Source organism: Chinchilla lanigera, unplaced genomic scaffold (genome assembly GCF_000276665.1).
Source record: "Chinchilla lanigera isolate Chin_1 unplaced genomic scaffold, ChiLan1.0 scaffold00042, whole genome shotgun sequence".
Taxonomy (NCBI): domain Eukaryota; kingdom Metazoa; phylum Chordata; class Mammalia; order Rodentia; family Chinchillidae; genus Chinchilla; species Chinchilla lanigera.
The window spans coordinates 14846425-14858818 of record NW_004955443.1 but is presented as its reverse complement, the minus strand read 5'-3'; the positions used below and the strand labels follow the sequence as shown (position 1 = coordinate 14858818).

General features: G+C 33.1%; 1 protein-coding gene across 6 annotated transcripts in view; it reads left to right on the top strand.

Annotated features, from left to right (window-relative positions):
* The window catches only part of Pcdh7 (protocadherin 7), a 394384-nt gene that overhangs the window by 301559 nt on the left and 80431 nt on the right, over positions 1-12394 (top strand). The window contains exon 3 of one of the 6 annotated variants that reach the window (XM_013518079.1): positions 540-598. The exons of the other annotated variants lie outside the window; for them this stretch is intronic. Coding sequence (XP_013373533.1) covers positions 540-556 — 17 coding nt within the window. The 3' untranslated portion in view covers positions 557-598. Of the gene's footprint in view, positions 1-539; positions 599-12394 lie in introns of those variants that run through there. 6 annotated transcript variants of the gene reach the window in all.

The following is a 12394-nucleotide window of genomic DNA, read 5'->3' as shown; positions in this document are numbered from 1 at the left end:
ACAAAAGCTGCGTTTTTAGGAAAGTTTGAAACAGTTCTGTCATTGCTCTTGCATTTTTCATAAAATTGTAAAACTGAAGTACAGTGACTGTGCTGTATGAAACGATATCAGTTTTACCTACAGAATTCTTGAATAGGTACCTGGTGTCACGTTTCAATAGTGTCCTCAAGAGGGCACTGTCACCTGTTTTATATACTTCCATCTTTTTGTGTCCTTTTATTAAGACCCCTTGCAGTACCTGAAGGGTGACTTTAACCTATTTTTATCTGAAATGCAATCTTACATTCCTTGCTTCTTTCCCAGCCCTATAACCATAGCGTTCCCCACCTGTCCATCATCACAAACCGTAGGTTGACTTGTATATCAAAATACAAGTATTATATCATTAACGTTTTGTAAATGTGTCCATTTAGAGCAACTAGTCCAAGTCTAGCCCTGTTTAATGAGGATTTTTTTTTTTGCAATAACCTTAGGTAATATTTATTATTTCCACTTTTCCTTTAAAATGTAGCTTATGTAAATTATTTTTCGTTCCACAGGTATAGACATCCCATGATTAACTTTGGAGTCAGACTACTAAGATTTAAATAGCAGTTCTACCATCTTCAGTTTCTTGGTCCTTTTTTTTTTTTTCCTACCATCTTAAGAATGTGACTCTGGACAAAGGACTTCTCGTCTTTGAGTGCTTGTGAGGATTATATGAATTAACTTATAAGCTAATCTCATTAATTTTATATAATTTAGGATCTACATGTTTGAAAAGTCTTGCATCTGCCAAGGCGCAAATCACCAGGCTTACACATTTGTAATGTTTATTTAGTCTTTGATGGTTGAAAATGTTTAATTACTTTTTTCAAAGTATATATAATTTACTGTAATAATCTTTAACTTTGAAGACATTTCCAAAAGTACACATACACTTACACAGTTTTATAGGAATTCTTTATGGTGTGACTTAGATTTAATTACACCATGAAAGAAAATCTTTTGTATTAATTATTCTAAAGCATAACAATTTAGGCATGTTGAAATAAAGCTTTTACTTAAATTATTTTATTAAAGTGTGCATTAATTTTCTGAAATAGTTGTGCACTTTATATTAAAATATTTCTTTTGCAAATAGGATTTATGAGAAAAAAACAACTAAGCCTAAAATAATTTTTATTTTACACAGAAATAGCTCTGTATTAGAAAAGCAAACAGGAATTTACAATGACAAATATAAATTGTTTATGTAATAGTTATAGTTATGAAATAAAGTGAAAGAACCCCAGCTGCTGTGTAGCTTTCTGTATATAATAGTACTTACTTATATTGGATTTTGATAGATCTGGGGAGTTACATCTTAAAGTTTCCAAATTTTAAAAAATGTGTAAATTATTTAGCTTAATTTTTTAATAAACTTAATTTTCAAGCATTTGAAACGTTCTTTGTCGCTTATTAGATGAACACCACATTATTGTAGTTTAAACAGTTAGATGAAAGAAACATTAAATGTTCTGGAAAATTAAAATAGTGAATAACTTCATTAGGATTTCTCTTCAGCTCTTATTGAGGGCATATAGTCAAAAACAAATTCATCTTGCTTTCAGGATATCCTATACCATTATTGCCAATTTATAAGCTCTGAAGTACACTATTGCTCTGAAAATTTGGCCATCATTTCATTTTTGTAAAATCAAGTATTTCAGCAGTGAGATGTATACAGCTGCATTTTTAGACAAATGCTCTTTGTAATAGAAACAACCATCCCTGCCTTTCCTTGATTACCTCATCTGTATTACTTCAAACAGTTGACTCAAACAATGTCATTTCTCCCCTCTCAAAGTTTTCTTTCCAAAATGCCCTCCTTTATATTGAAAGAGAAATACAGTAAAGATACAGAGAGAGACTGTTCCGTGAATAATTGATTAGCTGGCTGATTTATTAAAGAGCTTTCCTTCTGAGTTCCTCATTTCTACATTTTGAAACCAATATTACTGTATCAGGTTCCAAAGGGCCTTATCTAATTAGATGTTTCTTATTTAATTAGATGTTTCTTATAATTGCAAAGCAAATATATCGGATGCCCTTAACTACACTGCATTCATTTTGTTAATTCTATCCTTGATGCCAATATCAATTCCTACACTGAAAATGGAACTGAAAGATACAGAAGTGGCAAATTTGCATTTGATAGAAAATTTATTTGTTTAGACCCATGCTTACTTCTTAAGTTAATGTTTTTAAAATCCTCATGCATTGTAACTTACAATCTGGTCATATATTTTTAAGAGCAATAAATTTCATTTTACACTTGCATTATAATTGTACTCCTTTAAATTTTAATTATATGAGCATATGTTAGAATATGAGTTTCATGAGACAAGGGTTCTGTGTTTATCTATCATGTACTGAAATTGTATTCCTAATATTCAGTAAAACATTGGTGCACAGATTGAAACCCCATAAATTCTTTTCAAATAAATGTATAAAAGACAAGTATTATTAATTACTAAACACTATTAAGTGACAGATAAAAAAATAAGAATGTATCTTATGTTATGAAAACATATCACAAATTTTGAAAACAGAGATTACTGGGAGAGGTTCACACCCAGAAAAGGGTGTATACTGATCAAGTCCAAAAGCACAATGTAGACAAAAACTTAGTCGTTATGTTTTCAAAACAAATTACATCTTAATAAGGCTTGTAAATACTGACACTTTCTAATCCATGATAATATCATTACTTGATTCTAACAGGCTTGATGCCAGTTAGAATCTTTCCATGTCAGTGGAATCCAAGATTAATTTGCTGTGATTAGCAGAGAATTACTTTGCAGGCTTTCTGTTCATTTATTCAAGGACAGAACTGTTAATTCCAACTCAATGCATTTATATGGAATGCTCAGAACAGTCCTCAGAAGCCTCAAGCTTTTACCACAAATAGTGGCTTTTTCCATATGCCAGATCCTCAGCTTTTCAGAAGACGGCATCCCACTGGTGCTGTTGAAAAGAGAAAAAAGGCAAAGCTTAATTCCTTCAGTGAGGTAGCTGTTACCACTCAAAGAAAAGGCACTTAACCTAGTACTGTGCAAGTTTTCCTAAAGAATTTAGTAAGACCATCTTATCAAAATGTTGTCCTAAGAGCTCCACAAAAAAGAACAAAATACCCTTAGCAAAGTAAAGAGAAAGACAACTGTGATGACAAGTGTAATTTATGTGTAGCCTGGAAACAGAAAGACAAGTTATGGTACAAGTTAAAGGTGAAATTTCTGCTTGGAATGGGTTTCAAGGTAGGTAATCTGAAATGAGGATAGAGTCACTGTAGGCATCAGGACACATGAAATACCATTATTACAGGTAAACATAGTAGACTGCTTTCAAAATCCCTGAAAGCACGTGATTCAGCACTCTGTAGGAGGTGTATGTTTGTGTTGCTGAGGAGAAAGGGGGTGTATACACAAGTGTGACTTAGACTATTAAGGTTAGCCAGCAAAGCAATAACCCAAATATACAAATCTTTTCTTTTTTTGTGCTAATAAAAAGGACAGGGGATAACTTGTTAGTATTGGTTACATTTCATAATTGCACTGCAAGTGATGGAAATTTTCACTCAAGTAACTTTTGAGCACACATAATTCATGGGTTTAGGTATCTAAAACATTTGGAATTTGACCTGATGTGGCTGGATACTAAGTCAAATATCATCCTTAGGGCTCTATATGATTCTCTTCATCTCTTGCTGTCTCTTTTCACCCTCATGTAAATTATTCCCTTCTGTGACTGAAATACAGCATCGAAGATGCAGTCTACTACAACTTTATGGTATCCATATATGCACTAATCACATGGATGGAGCAGAAAGTAAGATTCTGTTGGGATTAGGTGGGCACACGTGTACCCTGCTCTGAGGGATGGGGCTAACTCCACAGAAATAACATCAGCTAAAAGCTGAAATAGGGTAGTTTTCCAATGCAAAACAGTGTATTTGCTTTTTTCAGACAACAGAAAGAAATTCTGGGCCACAAAGACAAGAAATAACTACTGGTGACTAGCTCAGTAGCTACAGTGAGGGCCCATCTCTCCAACTCTGACGCTAGGTGCAGTGACTCATCACTCACTTTTGAAGTTCTCTATGTTCCGTCTATAATTTGACCCCAAGAATATGCTCCAGAAAGACAGAGGCAGAGGAGTAGCCCCAGGCAAACTCTTGCCAAATGCTGGGTTTGTGTCAGATTCATTTCACATCAATTTGCAGACACCACTTATAAAAATATCCTTATTTTGGAACTGGATGCTGATTCTGTCACTACTGCTCTCTACCAGAGAGACTACGATGTTACTATTTGTTATCCTGACAATTACGCAGGTGGTGAAGTATGAATATTATTTTTCAATGATACAATAATTGCTCTTACAATTATATGAGCTCAGAAATAAAATTATTGAGAAAAATGTCAACGTACATACTCCACAAGAGTGCAAGGGCAGCAATCTGTTCAAGGGCTTTTTAATTAGAAATGATGTCTTCTAAATATGATCCAAGTTTACTCATGGATGTCCTTGTCCAAGCATTGATTATCTTCATGAAGATAAATGACAACTGTGTACTGAAAAAAGACCTTATTGTATGACTCTCTCGTTTTATTAAAATAGTATTGAAGTTAAAGAGGAATCTGAAAATGCCTTTCAAACTTATATTTATAAGTTTCACTACTTGGGCAAAATTTGTATAATAAAATAGTGTTTGAAGGATACTTTGGAACTCACAGATCATGTTTCTATACTTTCCTCAAAAATCCTTTGTGTCTGTGTTTTTTATCTTAGAGATTGACAATGGGGCCAGGCAGATTTCCTTGGATGACTTCATTGTTTCACAATTATGGCCAGGTCCTCAGACTCACGTGGGCTATGCTCTGTTTCACTAGGTGTATTTAGAGCACTGTATGATTTGTGACCAGTGCCTGAAATTTAGCCACTTGGTTCACAACTGTTTGTCATCTTTTTCCTTTGATTTTTATTAAATTGCCTTGGAAAGCCCCATTTGGTCTTCAAACGATTGACCGCGTGCCATTCTCTGTTTAAGGCCGTCCTTAAATCCCCAAGCAAATATGCCTTGTCTGTCATCACAGACTCTTCTACAGGCATCTGTTCTCTCGTCTCACTTTATTAATAATGATCTGTCTCCATGGCCGCCTCTCCAACTGAACTGTTTCTTGAAGACAAAGCTTTTGTTTCACGCATCTGTGTATCCCTGGGCACTAGTAGTGCAGGAACTTGGCACCTGAGAATTCACCAGTCAACACTTGTTGAATTAATTAATGATCTGCACATGGGACGGACAGTAGCAAAGCTGTGTGGGTAGAGTGGTACCTGAAGTATGTGAACACTAGAGCTAAGGCACGTAATTTCTGGGCACAGTATGAAATCCTGGATTTTATTGTGGTTACTCTTTTCTCTGATATTTATGAATTACTGAGAAAAGAACTTCATTCTGTTTCTTAATCTAGGAATAAGAACTCTTAAATAGTGTCCTGTGTTTTAAATTTAATTCCAACAAGTAAAATAAAACAGCAGTAAAGTATGTGTTTCCAATGGGGAGGAGAATATAAACCTTTAACCATATAAATATAGCAGCTGTGAGTTTTCGCCTCCTCAAATAAACAGTCTTCTTAAATAAAATTCTTATACCTTGTGTTGAATGGGAGCAGACTTACCTTTTGAAAAACAAAGTATTGTGCACACACATGTGTGTGTGCACTAGTGAATGTGTGTGTGTGTGTGTGTGTGTGGTGAGGAAGTGGCTCATGATAATTTGTGGAGTGTCCTTTTCGCAGAAAATAGATGGTCTCTAATTCTGCAATATTTGCTTCTCAGTATTATGACATTAATTTGCTTATCAGTGATTCTCTTCAGAACTGTTTTTCTGTGATTTTGTAGAAAAATGGTGTTAGGTTTGCAAGTTTTTTTTTTTTTTTAAGTGTTAGCCATAGCTGTATAGCTTTATATAGCAATAAAAGACTAATGGACTTCATGTTTTGGTACTAAATATAACCATGAGCTTCATTTTAAAGACCAATTAGTTTGACTTTGAATTGTCACTGCAGGAAATGGCTTTTCATGACAACTTTAACTTAAGCAATAGTTAAGTGTTTCCTATGTACCATGATCTCAGAACCCCTGGTTTCAGGTTTTGTTAAAAAGATACATAATTCTGTCTTCCCTTGGTACCATAAACATCGAGTGGTAGTATCACCCTCACCACTAAACACTTTGGAACTATTCAAAGGAATTTATCAGCATTCTATTGGACATCAGGAACTGTACACTCAAATTCAAGTTTAAGGTGCCGTTGGGATTTTTTTAAAAATTGCATAAAATAACTCAATCCTAGATCATTTGGTAAAAAATATTTAAAATGTGTTTTTTTTCTTTAAGAATATAAGCGTTTTAGAAGTCTAGACTTCACCATCAGCTACTTTCCCAAATAAAAGTGCCTCTTTTGGAAACAGAAATATAATACTGTAAGTGACTAGAGTCAAAAGACTTATAATAAGCATGAGTGGTTCTGAAAAATCCATCTGCATGTGCAATTATGAAAGGACGTTTGTTTTTGATACACTGAAAATTTGTTGAGCTGGATGAGCTGTTGATGTCAGCATCTGACTGTGTGTCTTATTTGGTTACAGAAACCACTTCTGTCAGACTGAATTTCAGTCTGTTCCAAGGAGAACACCAATGAAAAACAAATATGATCAAACCTGTGCTTTCAAAATAAAGTCAGATCTCATAATATCTTTTTAAGATATATTTTACTTTTATTGCTTATTGAGAAATCAAAATTGTATATATTTGGGAATATAAAGTTGTATTACGGGTTTAATATGATAGGGAATAATTGAGTTAAATTAAATAGCATATACATCCATCAACTACAATATTCAACGTTTTGGTGATAAAAACTCTATAAATTTCTTAGCAGTGCTGAAATACACACAATTGGCTATATTCAGCATGCTGTGCTTCTGATCTAAAAACTACCAACCATTCTTCCTAACCCATCCTTGGTACTCTTTGGCTCTCATCTTTCTCTTGCTCTCTATCCACTCTCAAATTTTAGTAGTCCTCATTCTACTCTCTTGCTATCTTGAGTTCCAATGTTTCAGGTTCATCATGTAAGGGAGAATGTATGATGTTTGTCCTGTGCCTGGCTTATTGCAATTAGCAATAATGTTTTTCATTTCCAACCATTTTGCTGCAAATGGTAGATTCTCTTCCTTTTTAAAAGCTGAATAATATTTCACTGTGTATATATACACATTTTCTTTATTCATGTGTTCAGACTCGTAGGTTGCTCTCATACGTTAGCTGCTGTAAATAGTGCTGCAGTGCACATGGAAATTTCAGATCATTCGGGATTGGTGGTTTATGTGATAATTCTATTTGTGTTTATTTGAGAAACATTCATAGTTTAACATGTGGTTATATGAATTTAGATTCTCACCAACAGTGTGCAAGAGTTCACTATTCACTTCTCATTCTCATCAGGCTGTGCTATGTATTGTCTTTTTTGATAGTAGCCATCCTAGTAGGTGTCAAGGATCTCATAGTTTTAATTTGCATCTCTGTAATGATTAATGATACTGAACAATTTTTTCTCTATATGTTAATGTTTTTGTGTCTTCTTTTGTACTATATCTATTCAGTTCTTCTCATTTCAAATCATATTACTAGATTTCTCTCTTAGAGTTTGTAATTTATTTGGTACCTTAAACCACTGTGAGATACATGGCTTCCAAATATTTTCACCCACTCCATAGACTGTCTTTTATTCTGTTATGTCCTTTGATATGTGGAAACTTTATTTCAGTGTAAGGCTTTGTTCATCTTTGCTTTTGTTCCCTGTTATTTTGAGGTCAAAAAAAAAAAAAGAGATTGCACAGACCAATGTGTGTAGTAATTTCCTCATAGGTTTCTTTTTCTGATATCTGTCTATCTATCTATCTATCTATCTATCTATCTGTCTATCTATCATCTATGTATCTATCATCTATCTATCTATCACCTATCCATCTACTATCTATCATCCATCTATCAATCTGATGATATATATTATGATATTCTGAGATATATAGATATGTATATATTCCAATATATATTAACTTACTGATTTTTCTCCTCACTCTTCATCCCTTATAGTTGTCTTTTGTTTTACTGCTACATGTTCACTAGAAATAAAGTTTCTGTTTTAATAGAATTTGAATGGATTTTTCTCTTCAAGAAATCAGGTTCCAAATCCTTCTTTTTCCACCCATGAAGATATTTTTTCAATTGTCTTATTGTCAGTTCATGATATTTTTTAGATTCTAGGAATTTGATTTGATGTAGAAGACAAACGGGAAATTACATTCTCCACTTCCTTCTCACTCCCATCAGAGCCCACATGAATTTTTCCAGATCGCCTTCATTCAACTTCCTACCTTCATCCTCCCTCATTTTTAGAGTTCAGTACACCTACCATCAAGCAAAACCTGGGAAAGGGCCATTTTATGGTACTAGTGTCCCCTACCCAAAGACCTTCACACATTGGTGACTGGTTGTATGGAGTGCCCCAATCTGTTTTCCAGAATTTATATCCTGTCCTCAGACTTTTTTCTTTTTTTCATACATCTACTCTTGTTATGATCTCAACCTGTAATATATTGATCATCTTCCAGTGTCACTAATTCTGAACATTTGCCCTGTCACAATTATTTCATGTCAGTATCTTTTATTGAGTCTTCCCAGCTCCTCTAAGGTCTCTGTAAACTTTTTACGGTTCTTTAAGATCCTCCAGATGTGTGTTAATGTTCATTTTCTGTTTGGTACCTACCACTTACTATTGTCCTATATCCTGTCACATATTTAAGCCATGTCCCTACAGTTAAGGTTTAGTTCCTGGGAATGAGTAGAAATATTTCACTATTCTTTTGATTTATGTATACCATTTGGGGAAATATGCTTGAAAAGTAGTCTCTACGACTTAATTTTACTGATTAGTTAAATCATTTTTTTTTTTTTTGGTTTTTCTCCGGTACCGGGAACCGAACTCACGACCTTGCGCTTGCTAGGCAGGCGCTTTGCCGCTGAGCTAAATCCCCAGCCCCTAGTTAAATCATTTTTGATAGTAATGGTAACAAAAGACAAAGAGGTAGAAAACCTAGACCTGCAACAACTTTTAATTGAACATTCAAAGCAGAATTTCTTGAGAGTTACACATGAAATAAAAAGTCACAACAAATCTAAAGACAATTAATATTTCAAACTCAATATGTACAAAAATGGTTCATGACTATTAATATTGCAGCTGTAGTGATATCAGCAAGATGATACAGACTGACAACCTTTTCGGAAAGGTAGGAATTTGAAAATGAGTATCTGTAAACCATACCAACTTTGAAAGGAGCTACTTTGCTTTATGGGTATCTAGATCCTGTGAATTTAAGATATTGCAAAAGTCTTGTTTTTGGGCTTCCATCATGTTTTAAGAAGATAAGAAAGTCACTGAGACATCTGTCTTGAGTGATTTAATGAAAGTAATCTGAGTGGCATGAGATCAACCAGAGTAAACCTACTGATTTCTCTCCACAGTGACATTATGTGGGAAAGACACCATGTTAAAGATGTCAGTGTGTACATTTGGTTCAATACATTCTTAGTTCTTTCTTTTTTTATATATTCCATTAGCATTAGAATTTCTGTAGTTATTTTAGAACTTCAGTTCATTTGACTATTTTTCCCTATGGCTTATTTGTTTAATAATTTTAGGTGAGATTTAGAGTGTCTACCAAATTATTCTGTCAACCTGCTGTAGTTGTAGCTATATTTCATTCCATGTTTCTTTAAACTGCTCTCAGTGTTTTATTTTGGCACACTTTCTTGGTTTTATGGCATTATCTCTATTAGATATTTTGTCTCTAAATATTTTATTAACCTATGAATAAAAAATTATTCATGTTTTACAGTGCAATTATGGATTTGTCATTGAAGCCCATGAGGTTTAACTTCATGAATGGACATTTGCCTTTTCTCTTGAAGTGAAATTTTTGTTTCTTGCTTTATGTGATCCATCTTAAAGACAGGCATTACATTTTTATAACTTCTTCTCCCCATCAAATAAATAGTATGCTCAATTAGTTTAATGAGACCATATTTTCAGGATTATGGAGTACCTTTTCATTAAAAAATAAATTTTACTAAAATTAAACTATTTAAATGTAAAAATAAATTAAAAATTTTAGATACTGATTTTTAAGACTTATTTGTCAAGTGACAGCTGTACATTTTGTAGTCTCCAAAAGCTTTGGATAAAAATAGGTTTTTAGAAATCTCATTATAGATTTCAATGGCTTTAGAAAATAGATTTTTAAAAACTTGAAATGGCAACTATTTCATTTGCCTTAGCAAATAATTGGCAAAATACTGAGTGCTAGACTTGTGCATTACATGAAACGGGTTGTATAATCTTTATTCGCACAGGAGACTCACTCTCTGATTACTCAAAGAAGAAGTACTAGATAAATTTTTCCGGAGTAGTCAGTTGTAGTACTAATGCTCTTCCTTTGGGACTACCAGTGCATCCTAGAGGTAAACAAAGAAAATATGGGATGTGTTTAATTTGTTAATTGAAAATTTTCAAATGCATTTAGCTTTTGTGAATGTGAAGTAATGAACATCTGATGCTGTAACTGTTATCCACTTTAGAAAGAAATATCCTACATTGCCTAATTGCTAATGTGGCTGAACACTAAGACTTTAGTTTGAAACATTTTAGCCTCCTGGAATATAGGTGAGTGTCTCTGTAAAGAGGAGAAGTGTTTTTTTCATACAAATTAAACATGCTAGCATAATCTTTAAAATTTGTATTAATTGGGCATATGATGAATGGATGAAAATTTTAAAAAATGTTTTAGAGAAATACTATAAAGTATTTACTTCTAGAAAAATCTCACTGTTTGGCTCTTGGCTAAATCTACACATTTGTGACACATACAAATATTTCTTCGTCAAAACACTTAAAAATGAGTGAAATGTTTTTCTTTTTTGCCACTTTACAAAGAAATTTTCACTGTCACAAGAGAAACCATTATCTTTCCTTTTTCTCTTTTTCTCATACTAGAAATTGAATTACTTTTCTGATTTTATTTAAATAATAATCTTATTCCCATCTTTTTAAAAACCAGTTAATAAAAAAATGAATGAATGATCTTAAAGATCAATCTGTTAAATAGAATATGCACTCTCACTTAACAGTAGTGATTCAGAGAAAATAACTAGGGCATTGAGGAGTTAGACAATGTGAAGTTCTTCAATATATTTTAATTTCTCTGCATTGGCAGTTAGCAAAGAAAAGAAAATTTTGCTTCATCTCTCTGAGTAAACTTGTATTTGATGATTCACTTGCTGCTCAAAGTCACATAAATCAGATGTCACTGAATTCAACTACAAAAGTAGTATATGGACTCTTATTAGAATTGAAAGATAATCAAAGATATATACCTTTGGAGCCAAGAATTCAAAAAATGTACATCATTTAAAACTCTTGCTTATTTTAGAAAAATTTTTATCTGACAAATAATATTTATAAATTTACTTGTCTATTTCTCCAACATTACTACCAGTTATTTCTGCCTGCAACCAATTTTAAGGAAAGGTTATTTAGCATCTAGTAAATACATGCAACATCATTAAATAGCTAAACTCTTGAGGCATCTTTACAAGGTCATATTAAAGGAGAGATATGATATGTACCTGAAAATGCAAGAGCTTTTCTAAGAGCCCGACAGTGTAACAGAAAGTTGATTAAGAGGTCAAAGACAGAGATATTTTAATGGCTGCTCGCTGAATATTTTTAGGTTGTACGTATCCAACTAAGTTTAAATGACCTCTAACAAACTGAATGCAGTATGATGCTGGACAAAAAAAAATCTGCTATAAAAGTAGAATTTGTAGCATTGAAATAGTTCTGCTATATTTGAGTGCTAGAGATAATACTGGCTATGACTTAGTCAAAAAAGTCCACAACAAAACAAAACAAAAAATCCTACAAAACAAACATAAAACTTTAAACAGTTAACTCCGACCCAGAAATAACATCTAAGGAACTGTGACATACTTATTTCATGACTTAAAAGTTAATCTTATGTTCTTTGTTTTAGTCCACGCTGTTTAATAGAGTACGCCCGATGGTGAAGTTCTGCGGAATGAGTTGTTCATAACTGTATAAGTAACAGTAATACACTTGTTAAAGCTTCACTTGCATATGCTAGTCCATCAAGGAAAATTTACACCACAGCTTTATAAACCTAACACACAAACAGCATCATTTGGTTAAATGGAGTGAGTGAATTAAGTGAGAAATGATTTTATA